This window comes from Osmia lignaria, chromosome 2, assembly GCF_051020975.1.
Source record: "Osmia lignaria lignaria isolate PbOS001 chromosome 2, iyOsmLign1, whole genome shotgun sequence".
Classification (NCBI taxonomy): Eukaryota; Metazoa; Arthropoda; class Insecta; order Hymenoptera; family Megachilidae; genus Osmia; species Osmia lignaria.
In genome coordinates this window covers 12,267,513-12,282,775 of record NC_135033.1, presented here as the reverse complement: position 1 = coordinate 12,282,775, position 15,263 = coordinate 12,267,513, and the positions used below count along the sequence as shown (strand labels likewise).

Here is a 15,263-nt window from a genome sequence, read left to right as displayed (position 1 = left end):
TTACAATTTACTATACAACGTCTTATCAACACCCAACCATGAAACCCTGAAGCAAACTACCCTTAATTTCTTTCGACACCCTGTACACACATAAGCTACATGAATTTGCATAATACACAGAACATAACGACACATAGAAATTGCAGGTGCATGCAAGATACAAGATGCACATCGCATAACACTGATCTTCGCTAGAGAAAAAAAAGAAAAGAGAAATTCAAATTGTAATAGTAAGCTTAAAAAAGTGTGCAGTAATATTTGAAAGATACACATAGAAGAAATGAAACGTATCAAATGATCGCGTTATTTCGTAGCAAAGGAGATCCTTCAGGCTAAATCGATTTAAAATTCTATAAACATTCGCTTTGAAAAGATACAAGCACGAAGGATCGTACAAACATTCGTTGTTGTTTGCCACAAAATTGCTCGGAAAATCGATGCTAAAAAGCGTTGCACCTTTTCTGGGCTCGATCAACGGTATAACACGAGCTCGTTAACTGTCTATCCCTTCGAGGTTCGAAATGAACGTTCCCTCGTGAACAAGCCAGACGAGAGAGAAGGAAAGTTAAAAAGCGAATAGCGACGTTGGTTGAATCGTAAAATTCTTTCCTTTATATTTTTATGTTATTCTTCTTCTATTTTTGATAACATTCAGTCTGGTTGCAGAAGCGTATAAAAATTGATAATAGTGTGATATCTTGGACAAAGCTGAACGTTGACTGTCATCGTGTCATTTATACTGGAATTTTTATTATTTTGAATAATAAAAAAAAAAAAAATGAATTCCAGTTTTGTTCGAGATATTGAACTATTTATTGCTCCTGCAACCGGACTAATTAATCATACTCGTGTGTAACAACGCGACTATATGTATATGTTCCCGTTTCGGTGATAAAGAAAGTGATAAAATAGTAAATAAATAAACATGCAAAAGAGTAAAAATTGAAATAAATCTGAGGCCTTTACATACCATCTTCTTTACACAAATCAACTGAAATATATTAGGTACATTTTATATATACAATATATATTGTCCAATAAACGGGGTCAATAAGAGGCTGATTATTATATTTACGCATAAGAATTGAAATAAAAAACAAAAAGAAGAGATAGAGAGAAAAAAAAAGAAGATACTGATCTTGGAATTTTTGGCAGCAGATGCGAGAAATACAAGATCGCAACAATCTTCAACATTCTTACCTTCTATTTTTTATTTTAAAAAATCTTTCTATATTCGAATGCGATTCAAACAATGTTCTACTTGCAATTTATACAACAGAGTATTCCGTATCTAAATCGAAACAATTATGCAAATTCCTACAATAAATTACTTGAATAATTTCATTTCTAATTAAACAGAAAATTCGAATCGTTTAATTTCCTCGCATGATTTACAAGCGTTCAATGACCAATTAACAGAAACCAACGAAATCTACCAGGCAAAACAGTCATACAAAGGCAACCAGAGATACCAAGAGAAAGAAAGTTTCATCTTTCCTTCAAAGAATGCTAAAAAGCGATAGAAACGAAAGGCAGAAAGAAGGAATAGAATTAGTGTATATTTTTTTTTTAATTAAACGTAGGAATCTGATTACCTGGTATTTTTCCCAAGAAGAAAAAAGAGGATCTTTGCTTTATTTCTTGTTATAGTTAACACTTTGATGACTGAATATTTGATAAAATTAATTACACTTTTAGTACTTTTAGTAACTGGAAAATTAATTTATCGAGTCTTACGATTCCTTGCTGTTCATTCTTTTCTCCCAAATTTTATTAATTTGGAAAATTGATCAATTAACCAGAGTATCCTCATCAAAGTTAATTAATTACGAATAAAAGGCGAAGAAAGATTTATTTGTGTAATTTGAAAAAATCACACGATATGCCAAAAATTCATCTGGCAAATGAAAATAAAAGAAATTCATTGTAAAAGATTGATCTTCTACAGAGCAGAACAAAAAGGAGAGCGAAGAAATAAGAAAAGCGATACTTCGATTCGAAGGGTAATATACAAAAAGCTTCCAAGCGCAATTCGAACTGCATCAAACACACGAATAAATCACGAGCAACACTCAGTTATGTTTGTACTCCGATATACGTAATGGCACATCGAAGGAAAAAGAAAAAGGCAAAAAACAGAGCAGAATTCGCATTCTTTGCTTGCATCCATCCACTGCCAAATTATCTGCATGACTTCGCCAGGCAATCGAACTCCCGCGATCGCATTGTTTCAAAAAACGGTGCAGGAATTCGTTCACCCGGAATTAATAATTTCAATGAAATTCGCGAAATTTCAATTTAACACTTCACGTTATTAGCATAGTTGTTCTTTTTTTAATCCTACAACGACACTGTTGCATTGTTTATTTAAAAGTCATTTATTAAAATTTTACATATTACTTGATATAATTTCGTAACAGTCCAGAGAAAATACCAATTAAAGCTTTTTTTCTTCAATAAGATTTTAGCAATTAACAAATCAAATATGCAAACATGTAATATTAGATTAAATTTTGATGGGGTCGCCAACCACCCCATAATGTCGTTCTAGGATTAATTATCGAAGTGTACACAATTTGTGCTAGTATTAAATCACCGTGTTAGTATTAATTAAACTTATACTTCCAACAACTTCTCAGCTACATTTGATTTAATCAACGAAATTTATACCAAGCAAATTCTTACTTCTGAAAGTGTTTTTAATCGAAACAGTGTCCTTGAATCACCGATATAAACGAACCCCTCGAATACATAATAATTACAAAAGTATCACAATGTATTAGGTTGATCAGAAAGCTCTGTCATCGATTTGTATAATATATTTTATCAATTATATAAAATTAGAGGCGTTAATTACGAATGGTATTTACTGTAAAAATATTAATAATTAATCGATTATATAAAATATCAGGCACTAATCACCGATGACTTCCACGATAGTAATATTTTATAAATATTAACAATAATAATAGTAATAAATATAATGTTCATACTGAACATAGGTATAATAATTAATACGAGTTAATTTGCATTCTGTCAATCACCGTTAATTAATCAATTCATATTGTTTGAAATAGTAAAACGACAGGACTTTGAAATCAATCTAAACGATTCAGACGACCGAGGGAACATCGTAAGCAACTAGAAACAACAACAACCAACGGCTAGTAGCTGCTGCCACCGAACTGGAGGCGAAAACGTCGCGAAAGCTTACCTTTCCCAATGGTGTGGACGGCTGTCCGGCTGGTGCTGGATCTTTTATATAAATATTCCAGGTGGCCACGCTGTTGATGGCTTTGTCGGCAGCGTAACACCTCCATAAACATTGTATCAACATTGCGGCAGCCGGTATCTGCCGATTGAAGTGCTTTTGTCGTTGTTTTTGCTGGACCTTCAATGCGAAACCGGAGCCCAGTATGCCCTGCAACAGAAATACACATACAACTTTAATTTGAAATTGATTAATTTAAAATATGAATTATCAATCCGTAGATAACAGATTTTATATATTTTTATTAGAATAATTTACGTAATTATGATAGATGTAAGAATAATTATACTTACGGCTGGAAGTGCGAAAAAGGATATAGCGAACACGCTGAAACACGAAGCAACTATCTTTCCCATCCACGTTTGTGGGACAGTGTCACCGTAGCCAATGGTGGTCACGGTAATCTGGAAAGCACAATTTACCCCTATACAATAATTCAAACATTTTTCCATGAAATTCGTTCGTCGAGGCCAGGATAATCGAAGGAAAATAAAAAATGAAAAACAAAAGACCAAGGTCGATGGAAGTTTCGATTCGTCCTATCGCATCGTGTCTTTTCGAGGCAGGAACGTTCACCACTACCCGTGCAATCTAACCGACGAGTATTTTCCAGCATTTTCATCGAGGAAAATTCTCGGGAAAATCGGACAACGATCGAACGTCGACAATCGACGACGTGACGTTAATCAAGCGACGTTTAAATCGTCGCTCGGCCTCGGCTTCATCGATTCTCTCGTTGCCCATTCGACGGCTACGAATACAAATATATATTTTCCGAGTGATTAGCAGCGGCCGCTTAATAAACATTTACGAACAGCTTGCATACAATTAAGCTGGCGCAGTTCGCCTGGTTTCTGCTTGCCAGCTGGACCGAATTAATTATTCCGGTAAATAGAAATCGAACGAGCGAAACACGCGCCTATTACACATCGATACCGTACAATGAAAATAGACACCGGCTACTTTCCATACGATCGGTTTAATTGCGAACGTAATTGCATCTTTTCTTTTCCATTTTTCTTTTTTGTTTTCTTTAAAGGGAGGAGGAATAGGGAGAGATTTTTAATTTTATTTAATTAATTAAGTAAAGAACAAATGTACTTACCACTCCCCACCATAGCGCGTCGGCGTAGCTGGAAAAGTCTGTTTTTCCATCGGGCCCAACAGCATCTTTTTCGGCCAGATACACAAAGTAGCTGCTGAAAATAAGACCTAGGAACCCGATGTACAACGTCGTGATCAGCTCCTGGAAATGATGAACAACATCGCTAACAATTGAAATATTTTCCTCCTAATAACACTGAAGGCTCGGCACAAAAGATCCGGGTCAATTTATTTGCACGCGAACAATTGAAGGTTGTTTGTCATTCAGATCGAAAATTAAGCCAGTCATAGGTCTTTTTCTATTCTTTGGAATAATTTCACATCGAATAATTGTATAGTACGCTCTTTTGAATCGAAAACAAAAGATGTCAAAACTTTCGATCGAAGAATAGAAAAATTCTACCCCTTCATATATTTTAGATTGTGCGGTAAATTATGGCATTTAATTTTAAGTAGTTGTACTATATTGAAAGAGAGATATTTTTAAGGATACTGGCTTTTGTAATTGCATTAATAAACATACCTGACGATGAATAAAAACGACAGAACCAAGAAGTCTCCACGTGCCGCCTTGCCGGTCGACGTGAAGCATTCGCAGTATTTGCAAAAATCGGATGCCTCTTATGGCGGAAGTAGCGAACACCTGGCCGTTGCTCCCTACCGACAACACCACCATAGACGCCACTACCACGATTAAATCTGAGAACAAAACCAAATTCATTTCAAATTTGTTGAAATTTGAATTTCTGCCATTTGCATCTGATCGCGCGACGTTACGTGATGCTGAATACCCCATGGAAATCTAGAGCGCACGTAATCGGCCTCGCAGGTAAACACGCGATGGCTGGTTCGATTAATATCCGGCTAGGTGTTACAATTTAGTCGCTCGTAAAGTTCGTTTAATCGCGAATCACATTGAACGTCACTCGAACGAGCGGCGACTCGTTTTCGATCAGTCGATCTTACCCCTATACTTTCACGCGATTCAATTATGCGAACCGGTTAAAAAAGAAACCACACACGATCAATAGCGGATCTAAAGCAGAATTGAGAATTATTAATCATCGAACAGAATAGGTATTTCAAATAGGCTGGAGATATTCCAGATTATCGAATAATTTTTTATTCAAATTACACCTATCGCGTTTGTGAATAATCAATCGACTTTGATAAAGGTTCCAGAATATGCGCGATAATGGAACGTGTCGATTCTAAGCAGTTTTGACGTAGAGTTCTCCTTTCGTTCCAAAACAAGCTACAGCATTCCCGATCTAATTTTGCCTCCAGGACAATCGAACAATGCGAATATTGGATTAGTTTGGACACAGACTGATTGAAGTGACCCCACGTGTATTAGGTGAAATGCTATCGTACAAACGATACTTACCTATGATACAAATCGGTTTTCGTATGAACCGCAGCCTGCCGCAGCAACCCATATACTTTGACCTGCAGCCCGCGCTCCATAGTCTGACCATGTATTCCACACCGAAAAATACCACCAGACATATTTCCTGCGAACAGAATGAACAAATGAATTTTAATTCGAGCCTGAAAATCGCACTCGTTGAATAACAAATTTTTAACACGCGATGTTGCAGACGCGAATAAACAAATCGATCCATAAAATGTACCGATGGAACGCGAGAAAGAAAGGAAAAGAGAAAAGAAAATTACCCCGACCGGACGATAATCGTAATAACAGAGGAAGCATTTTCGTGATGACTTTCTAGGCTGGCGCAGTCATTAGTTTCCTGTGTTCTTAAAATAAATATGCAACGAGCGGGACAATATACATATAAAGATACTATATCGATTGTACGACCTTTATTGTAGCGCAACGTCGCCCTGGAAAAATGGGGACATCGATGACAGAATCGCGGTGTCAAGAAGCACCGTGAAACTTTCATGTTTTTAGGCTGCTTAATTTTTCTTTTTTCTATTCTCTGTTTTAATAGAAAATGTATGACATTTTTTATAAAAAATTTCGAAGGCTTCCCGGGGTTACCCAAATAGGATTCCTCTTCTCGGGACTACCGATCCTATCTTCTCGGTGGCCCCGGGGAGACTGACAATGTACCGGGAGAGGGACTCATATATATAGAGTTCGTTAAAATTTATAAATTAAAATAAGAAACTTGAAACAAATCATTTTGACTGGTGTAGTAGTTTTAGTGTTATTGTTAATATCATCAAAATTATTAAGATTATTAGAACTTCTGCTTCGCCAAAAACGCTACTTTCCTTAAGCATATTCCTGATACATTTTACGTATATTCGTTGAAATAGTCACTACGTTTATAATCAAAACTTAAAGTAAAATCTACAGCCGCATATGTACCGAGGTGTAATGGATTCGTGCAAGGAAGTCGAGATTCGCAAATCTTTCATGTAATCAGCAAACTTCGCGGTCTGAAGCACTTGATTATGCGCATGATAAACATCCGTCGAGAGATTTGCATCAAGAGATCGAGCGAAATCTTAGTGGACAAGTTGTAATTGCGAAATCGTTGATAACCGTGTCACGAGAAACTATAAAAAAATTTTAATATCAGCCTGTGTTATTGTGGAAAATTTCGCTCGGTCATTATATTTAATTGGATTTACAATGCTACGCTTCTTTTCACTTTAATATTTCCATTCTCGTGTCCTGATTTATTCTTGCAATTATCTTTCGTATAATATTAGCAAAACAGTTTTTGCCAACGAAAAAATAATTCGTCACTTAATTAACGATGAGAGATGGTTCAATTTTATTAAACAATATCGCGACAAGATTGCTGATGTTCATGTAATTATAAAGAAATAAATGTAGAAAAATAATTCCACAATAATTAAAAAGAATCGATGAAAAAGAAAAATAAGGTTGTCGAAAGATGTTAGACACAAAATTGCTCGAGCTATTTTTACGTCGTTACATAGAAGAAAACCGGAAGTTAGGGACGACACGTTATTAGGGTGAAAATGCCAACTTGTCAAACCTTGTAATACACGTGTAGAAAGCTTTTTATGGTGTGTACCTGAGGTACATAAGCAGGATCTATGGTTCACTTGACAATAGCTGACACTGCTACATTTAGGATACCTTCAGGGTATCACCAAGGGACAATCCCTTAAAAGTTTCATTTCCCTTATTTCTTGACAACTCACGTGGTTACATGTGCCCAATTTAACTCGCTATAAGCCCCGAAAAGTTGGCGGAATTTCAATTAAACGTTTGTTGTGCAAATGCTGGCCTCATTCCCCGCCGATTGCTATCAAATCGTTATCGATTTGCACGGTTACCACAAGTGCCTTCGTTAATTCTGATGATAGTAAAAGATAGGAATTTCAATGATGCAACTGTGCCAAAAAGAAATATTTTGTACAGTATAGAAGATTATGGAAAGTAGATGACATAACGAGGTTATTTATTTTAATAATATTTGCAATTACCAATTTGATAATTTTCTACGCTTTGGATAAAGTATTATATCAACCCTCGAACATCGGATGTTGGGTCATTTCAGACCCAACCTTAACCTTTAAAGGAGAGGAAACCTATTTTTACAGTTCAAACTTTTTTTCATTTTAAAGTATCACGCTGTATGTAGGGGTTTTTTAGTTGTTGAATTATAAGAATAAAAATATTTTTCTATCAAAAAATTCTTTTCTAATTAACGAGCTAATTTAATAATTTTTAGTACATTTCAACTTACCATCCAAAAGAGAGTTTCGTTCGCGAAGTTACTGTACTGGTCTATCGTTGACAAAACACTAAATATGAGGCACACCAATACCACCATGAACCTGTAAATAAAAGAAAATTGATTTTTATAACATGTAAAAAATATTTCAAAAGTGATACTAAAATTAAATAATAAATGTCTTTGATCAGATCGGGTTTAATGCATTTATTGAATTGATCCATGCACGATGAAAGTTTTTCATTTCATATTGTTTCTACCGAACACGCTAGTGTACAAACGCAATATTCTTCCTTTATTTTTTCATTATTCCTACTGTATAGGATAAATATTTGCAAACGTTTCAATAAATTTTGCTGAAACTGTAAAAGAAGTACTTTATTGCTGACATGAACAGGATACAATGCAGCTGTAATATTATTTGTATTAAACAAAGGAACTTATATATTGCTTTCTTTTAAATATAAAAATGTTTTCGATATACATCGGAAATCTTTTTCATTGTTTTCTTCAACGAACCAAATCAAATATACAATTAAAATATTCATGGAATATATAGGTAAGTAACGAACAGCACAAAAACAATAGAGACTATAATATTTTATAAAAATTTTAATTTATATGGTAACTGAAATCTAGATTATAATTAAAACGGATGAAATTTTAATTTTCAATCAAGAGTATTTTAATTATCAATTTCTCTAGATCGATAATTAAGAATTAAAATTAATTATTACTTGTATCAGAATCAGTTAAAAAATTAATTTTAGTTTTTCATTAGAAAAATGAGAAAAAAATCGTTAACAGAACTTTGCTTAAAAGAATTTCAACAAGATACAGATAACATCTGTTGACATTAGAGAGAGAATAAAAAGGACGACGGTACCGATTTAATCGCGACCCGTATTTTTCCACGAATCATCGTCGTTGAAAATTCATGAAACGTCGAACGTGTTACTTTCGTCGCGAATGTTCATTATCAGCCGACTAGAGCTGGGTCACGGAAAAGGGGTTTATTTATAAACACGGCAAAACTTATATGAATGCATTACGTATCGATTTGAACCGCTTCATCATCAGGACATTCATGTCCGCGACATCCGTTTCTAAGTCTTGCAATTCACGCGATCCTTCGTCGTAAGGGCATGTCTAACAGCCTTGTTATTTTTAGCGAGCGAATATTTTTGTAATATGTAGCAACGAAGAAATACCATATTTACAACTGCTAAAATAAATAGTATGTTTTAATTTAAAATTTCACTGTGGCAATCAAAAAGTTAATTCAATACTTTTAGATAAAAATAAAATTTGAAAAATGTTACTCTTTTAAAGAAAAGCACGTAATTGAACGCTATTGAACGACAGAAAGAATTTCAATATTCTTCGATGACTGCATAAAGCAACAATCTAATTTCCCAGAATGATCCCGAGGAGAAAAAGGATTCACTGAAACAAGATTAGAACCCTTCTCTATTCCACCGACTGGTCCATCAATCGTTTTAGGGGATTCTTCCTTCCAAAGGTTAATATCAAGCTGTCTTGCCTAAAAAAATTAATGCCGCCTGGTTTTGCCTCGAGGCAATTACAATTTCTTGTTTCTCTGTTTTATAGTAAGATTGATCGCCAGGAGTCGGAGTTACAAGATAATGTAAACTGGGAGATATCATTCTGACCATTTACCAGTCACACTTCGTATCGATCGAACGGAGGATTTTGTAAACATCCACGTTTACGTTTCATCGTTCCTCGTAAAATGTAGCCTGCATTTTCGTATCAGTTGCGGATCAAAGCTGAGCGAAATGTTAACGTTCGAATAAGCCACGTTTGATTTCACGAGGGAGAGTAAATCCAAAGGCTGTGGTAATTGCAAAGCCGCGGCGGATTCGTCCGCTTTTATAGGTAAGTAATTTATTAGCAGGCGATAGCTCGTTAAGTAACGACGAGAGCTGCGTTAACGAAGCGTTCACCGTGAAACACGCTTTAAGATGGCGTGACGGGAGACTATAATTCTGACGTGCACCCATTGGGCCACCCTGGTTTTGCGGGTCACCTTCGCCGACCTACTATGATAATTGTCCACGTTCAGCCTCGTTTTCCCTATTTTTTTACCTACCGATGCACACCGACGTCCGATCTATCAGATTAGGGTGTTGCATATCAAATAGTCAATTTCGAAACGTGACAAGTCCGACGTGACTCGATGACGTAAAAGTATCATAAAATAGCATGCTCACCGTATCTATTCGAAGATAACAGTTTAATAAAAATGATTCTATAAATGGTTTATGAAAAATTACTTATAATTTTTTAATTCTAACGCGGAAGATCGGTTTTTATAATAATCTTCTGTTGAAGTAGATAAATCGTTATTGGAAGATCAAAGAGAGAAGTGTCATTTATAATGCGTCGATCGCATACCACTTAATGAAGCTGCTCGACCGAGAAGGTTTAAGTTCTCGAGTAGCTCTTCGCTATGAAGAGCTGATTGATGCTCCATACCGAGACTACGTAAGAGAATATAACTTTTTAGTTGAAAAATCAATCAAATATTTCATACATTCACTAAAAACAATTAAGAAATAATGCGAGTTTGTGAGTTTAATTAAACTGAATATTATTTCAGCAGAGTGAACCAATACTTTTTTGAAAGCAAAGGAAAATTCAGACTAAAAGCCAAATAAATTATGCGGTTCGTGTTCTGACGGTATGTGAAAAAGCGGACACACAATTCCGGAAATGAATGACGCATTCGACATCAGTGTACAGCGACAAAATGAAAGACACTTTCGTGGTAATTTCCGATCGTGACGGTTCTCGTCAAAATCTCGATGGCTTTGGTTTGGATACTTGCAAAATTAATGCGAATCAGAAAAATTACCAAATTTTCAATGTGATTTGAAAAATCACCCCTGTAAGATTAAACGTCGAAGAAGAATCATTTTCATCGCATTATGATTGAAAAAAATTTATGTACAAATAGAGTGAGAAAAATGTAAGTATCCACGCGATCGATCGACTTCGATACCGTCCAACTATGTACGTTGTTTTCGTAATGAATTATTTAAAGGGTTGCACCACTTTACGGCAAGTTTGATGAAAAAAAAAAAAAGAAGTGAAAAATGAAAAACGGTCGCGTTGAATAATGTATGGGACGAGTATTTTGATACTTATGCAGTTGGTGAACAGTGGGCGGATCAAAGATAGACTTTTACGATATCTGAACGGAAATAAAACGTTGCTCGAACGATAAAGACGCGACGGAGAACACTTTTGACTTGTCTACTCCTTTTAGCCTGCATCTAATCGCAGTGATTCTTATTAAAAGTAAAAATACATATTTGTATATCGCATTAATTTGAAATATTACAGCAAATTGAATCGTTTCAAGTTCTTCGAAATAGGCTATTGGGTGTCCATTATTAACGCGTATCGGCGACATTAGTAGGACGGCTTTAAACGGGAACCGGAAGTATCGACGACGCACTCACGCGACATAGAAGCGGTGAACGTTGAACGCGAAATAGGGTGAAAATCCGGCATAGGTTGATTCGAGAAATACACGTAGCACGGTTGCCTTCGCAAGAGCTTTCGCTATCGGGATTTTCAGAAGCGTTCGAGGAATACTTCCGGCACGTTTTATCGTGAGAACGGACCAACAGGACGATCGAACAATGGAGACGAGCGAGATATTTACTCGCTGGTCGAAGAATCGCCGTCAAAGGACCCAGACGTGTCTCTTCGGCTGGCACAAAGAATTTCCCATCACTTGTTGCGATGAGAAACCGAGCTGTTTATATTCCAACAGAGCGTGCTTATTCGATCGTCGATATACACATACATATTTGTCCATTAGAATTGCATTTTCATTATTTCAATATGGCAGACAAAAATTACTATCAAAATCCTTGGACGATGGACCATGGAGAGAGCCATTTTTCATTTCCTAAATTTGACACCGTTCCTTAAAAATTTAACTTTAAATTAATGTCCTTGTATATGTTATATTTTATAAATTTGGATCACGATTGACGTTGATTAAGTTACATCGAAAGAAGTGTAATAATTTTCTTAGAATTAACAAATGTTTTAATAAGAAATCTAATACTGATTAACTAACTTGCAAAATCCCCTCATCCTGTAAATGGCTTCTTAGTATTAATCACCTAAGTGTCCTGTATAGGAATAATCTACTATCCCAGGAGTCTCATCAAGTTCAACAGGAGACTTGCCCAACGTGTAAAAGAACCCGATGATACTCACACAGTGAAGTGATAGATGAAGCAGATCCATCCACCAGGGTGCTCGAGGAACACGTACAGCCTCTCCTGGAACGTCTTGCCTTTCTTATGATGGAACACGTATTTAGCCTTGAATGCCTGATCGATGGGCAGATAGATAGGATAGTAAGGATCAGGCACACCGGCTTGGTTCAAACTAGGCGGTTCAACTTCAGTGGCATTCATATCACTGTTCATAATATCGTCTTTGCTCTTTTTCCTACGGTACTTCCTCTTCATCGGCGTGGGCACCCTCTTGTGGTGTGCCTCGCCGAATCGCGGCGACCGGAAACGCCTGAGGAAGGTGAAACGACGCCCGGGCGAGGATGTTTCGTCCATTTGACCGCCGTTGTCCTCGGTGTCCTCCGTTTCGCTACCAGGCGTCTTCAGGGCCGTGTCCTCCGACTCGAGGCCCTGCTCGGCCACCAGCTCGTCCTCGCTGCCCTGAAGAGCAGCGTAAGCGGCCGCGGCACTCGATCGTTTCTCCGTGAGCCTAGAGCATTGGTCCTTGCTTCGTGGAAGACTGTCGTTGTTCTCACCTGGGCATTTCCAGGATATTGCCGGCTTGTCTTGGGCTCGAAACACGACATCTTTTTTCGAACCTCGTTATCCGATCGCGCGACAATATTATGCTTAATCGACGATTGCTTGTGTGGGATTTACACGAATACCGAGCGAACTTAAACTCTTCCTAATTTCCGATAATTATGAATAAATATCGCAAACGGCCTATTGTTAAAACGATCCTCTCAGAGCATCGCGTTCCTTTATCAAACGAAGTCGGAATTTCCTTCGAGCAGTATCAACGATGCGTTACTAAACGGAACTCCATTGACGACAAGCTAACGACACGATGTCTCTCATCGTCAGTGCCATGGTATATTGGCAGCTTGATGCGGTTTATGCGGTCTGAATTTTGCAACACAAGGAAAAGCCGAATTGCTGGCCAAACGAGCTTCAGGGTTTCAGGTTTATCGATCGACAGGATGGTTCAAGATGAAAGAACCTTACTGTTGGTTGCGGTTCAAAGATTTTCCCTCGTCTACAGCTTTAATTTATTAACCAATTAACCATCGTACGTCGGTGGTTGGGTCGTCGAGAAGGTTCTGGCTATAACCATAACGACCGACAATCTCTTTTTTTTTCTAAATGCTGTGCGAAGAAATGGCACGAATTTATTTACGGTACTTAAGCAATTTGTTCGTTTGTCCAACTTATCACCTTTCGTTTAGTTATAAAATCTCATGGGAAAATTCGTGTCCACCGATATTCACTCAGCTAACACTGATATACGTTGACAGATAAGCGGTTAGCCTACACAGGAACACGTCGAGCAATCTCGTTACTTCAATTGATGCTCAGAAATATAGCCACCACTGCTTCGTACGTGGTCGATAATCGAATCTCTCGACCATTTTTCATTGTCCTCGTTATGCCACTGACTAAATAGAAAAACCACTCTCTTCACGGGTCTGCAGATAGGTACCGCAAGAGAATCCATGTGGCGAGGTAGAACAAAAAATGGAAAATAAGATGTAGATTGAACGTGACCTATCTTCGAAACCTATCATTGATAAATTTCAAATTTTCCCCAGCACTGATTTTTATTTACCTTCCAATCGATATAAGGAACTTTTTGTATAGAAGTGTTTTAATTCACCCCATTTTATAGTACACAGGCAAATGTAACGCGACCTTTCCATCCTTATACATAGAATTGCAAAGGCCAGCTTTCGGCTGCTCAAATATTTGAATAATTCCTGTTCGACAAACAGGCTCGTCTATTTATCGCTGGAACCAGTTCGATCGATGCTCCGTCTAATTTCCTTGCTCGTTTGCCCTTTGAATCGCACGTACCTTGTAATAAATCTTCCACCTGACGTTCTATTGTAATTAGGAACAGCTGTTTTTTCCTTTTTCTTCGTTTTTTTTTTTTTTTTTTTGCTACATCGTAGAGGAACAACTACCCGTGAAACTCCGTAAAATTCAAGATGAACTTGGTGAATATTTTTCTTAACGACCCACTCTTATAAAATTCAAATTTTAAAGAAGACTTAACTTCCAAGTAATTCAATGCCCATACAAAAAACCATTTTTTGTTAGAATAAAATTTACAATTTTAAATACAAATATTGAAATATCTAAAAATTGAAAGAAAAGGAAACTGATACGACAGATTAACAAAGTGTCAAATTTAAAAAATAAAGAGTACCTTTCACTCCAAAGGTAGATCCAGTTTTGAACTGACGAAGTGGATACACAAAGAATACTCTATAAAGGAGTTTCGACTGCCTTCAAAGGACATCTATTGATTAAAAAAATATAGTGACGGAAAAGCAGCCTCCTGGTTATTGGGAATGATCCTTTTTCGATACTGTTAGCAGACTTTGATGTTATCGAATAATCTATTGTACGAGTTTACGGCGAAACAGAATTGGTTCTGCTAGTGTTAAACGAAATCCCAGATCAGAATTTTGCACGAAAGTCGTCGGATAAGCTAGTTGCAGATAAAAATAAGAATTGGCGAGCCCATGCACGTGGATGTTAGATACCCGCGCGCACGCCACCCCGATAAATTGCTTCGAAATTATCTGCACGCTCATCGCCGTTGCTTCCTCTCTTCTTCGTACACCAGCTTGCTTCTATATCGTTCAGATAAATTCCAACGATTACGTGCAATTTCCCCGGGACATTAACGAACGAAGAATCGGAAGTTCGAGCACCTATAGCTAGCCCCGAGATATTCATCGAGAACCACCCTTCGCCAATCGAAGAAAGCATTCACAGAAAGAGGAAAAAAAAAGAAAGAAAGAATATAGTAACTTGGTATTTCGTCAATATTTTCTTGTATTGACTTTATTGCTTGCCGTTGTTTCGTAACCCAAATTCTTTCCAGATGTTTGATAACTTCCTGTTCTTCTTTTT

The 15,263-nt window shown here is 36.8% G+C and overlaps 1 protein-coding gene across 8 annotated transcripts in view; it reads right to left on the bottom strand.

The window, feature by feature from the left end:
* Positions 1 to 15,263, bottom strand: part of KCNQ (KCNQ potassium channel) — a 51,488-nt gene that overhangs the window by 9,375 nt on the left and 26,850 nt on the right. For 3 of the 8 annotated variants that reach the window (XM_034329932.2, XM_076689447.1, XM_034329933.2), the window contains exons 2-9: positions 12,322 to 12,877; positions 8,074 to 8,164; positions 5,763 to 5,889; positions 4,899 to 5,074; positions 4,377 to 4,517; positions 3,565 to 3,675; positions 3,215 to 3,421; positions 971 to 991 (exon numbers count right to left, since the gene is read on the bottom strand). In XM_034329932.2, coding sequence (XP_034185823.1) covers positions 971 to 991; positions 3,215 to 3,421; positions 3,565 to 3,675; positions 4,377 to 4,517; positions 4,899 to 5,074; positions 5,763 to 5,889; positions 8,074 to 8,164; positions 12,322 to 12,877 — 1,430 coding nt within the window. The remainder of the gene's footprint in view (positions 1 to 970; positions 992 to 3,214; positions 3,422 to 3,564; positions 3,676 to 4,376; positions 4,518 to 4,898; positions 5,075 to 5,762; positions 5,890 to 8,073; positions 8,165 to 12,321; positions 12,878 to 15,263) is intronic. The other 5 variants (XM_076689461.1, XM_076689452.1, XM_034329934.2 and 2 more) reach the window with 3 other exon arrangements.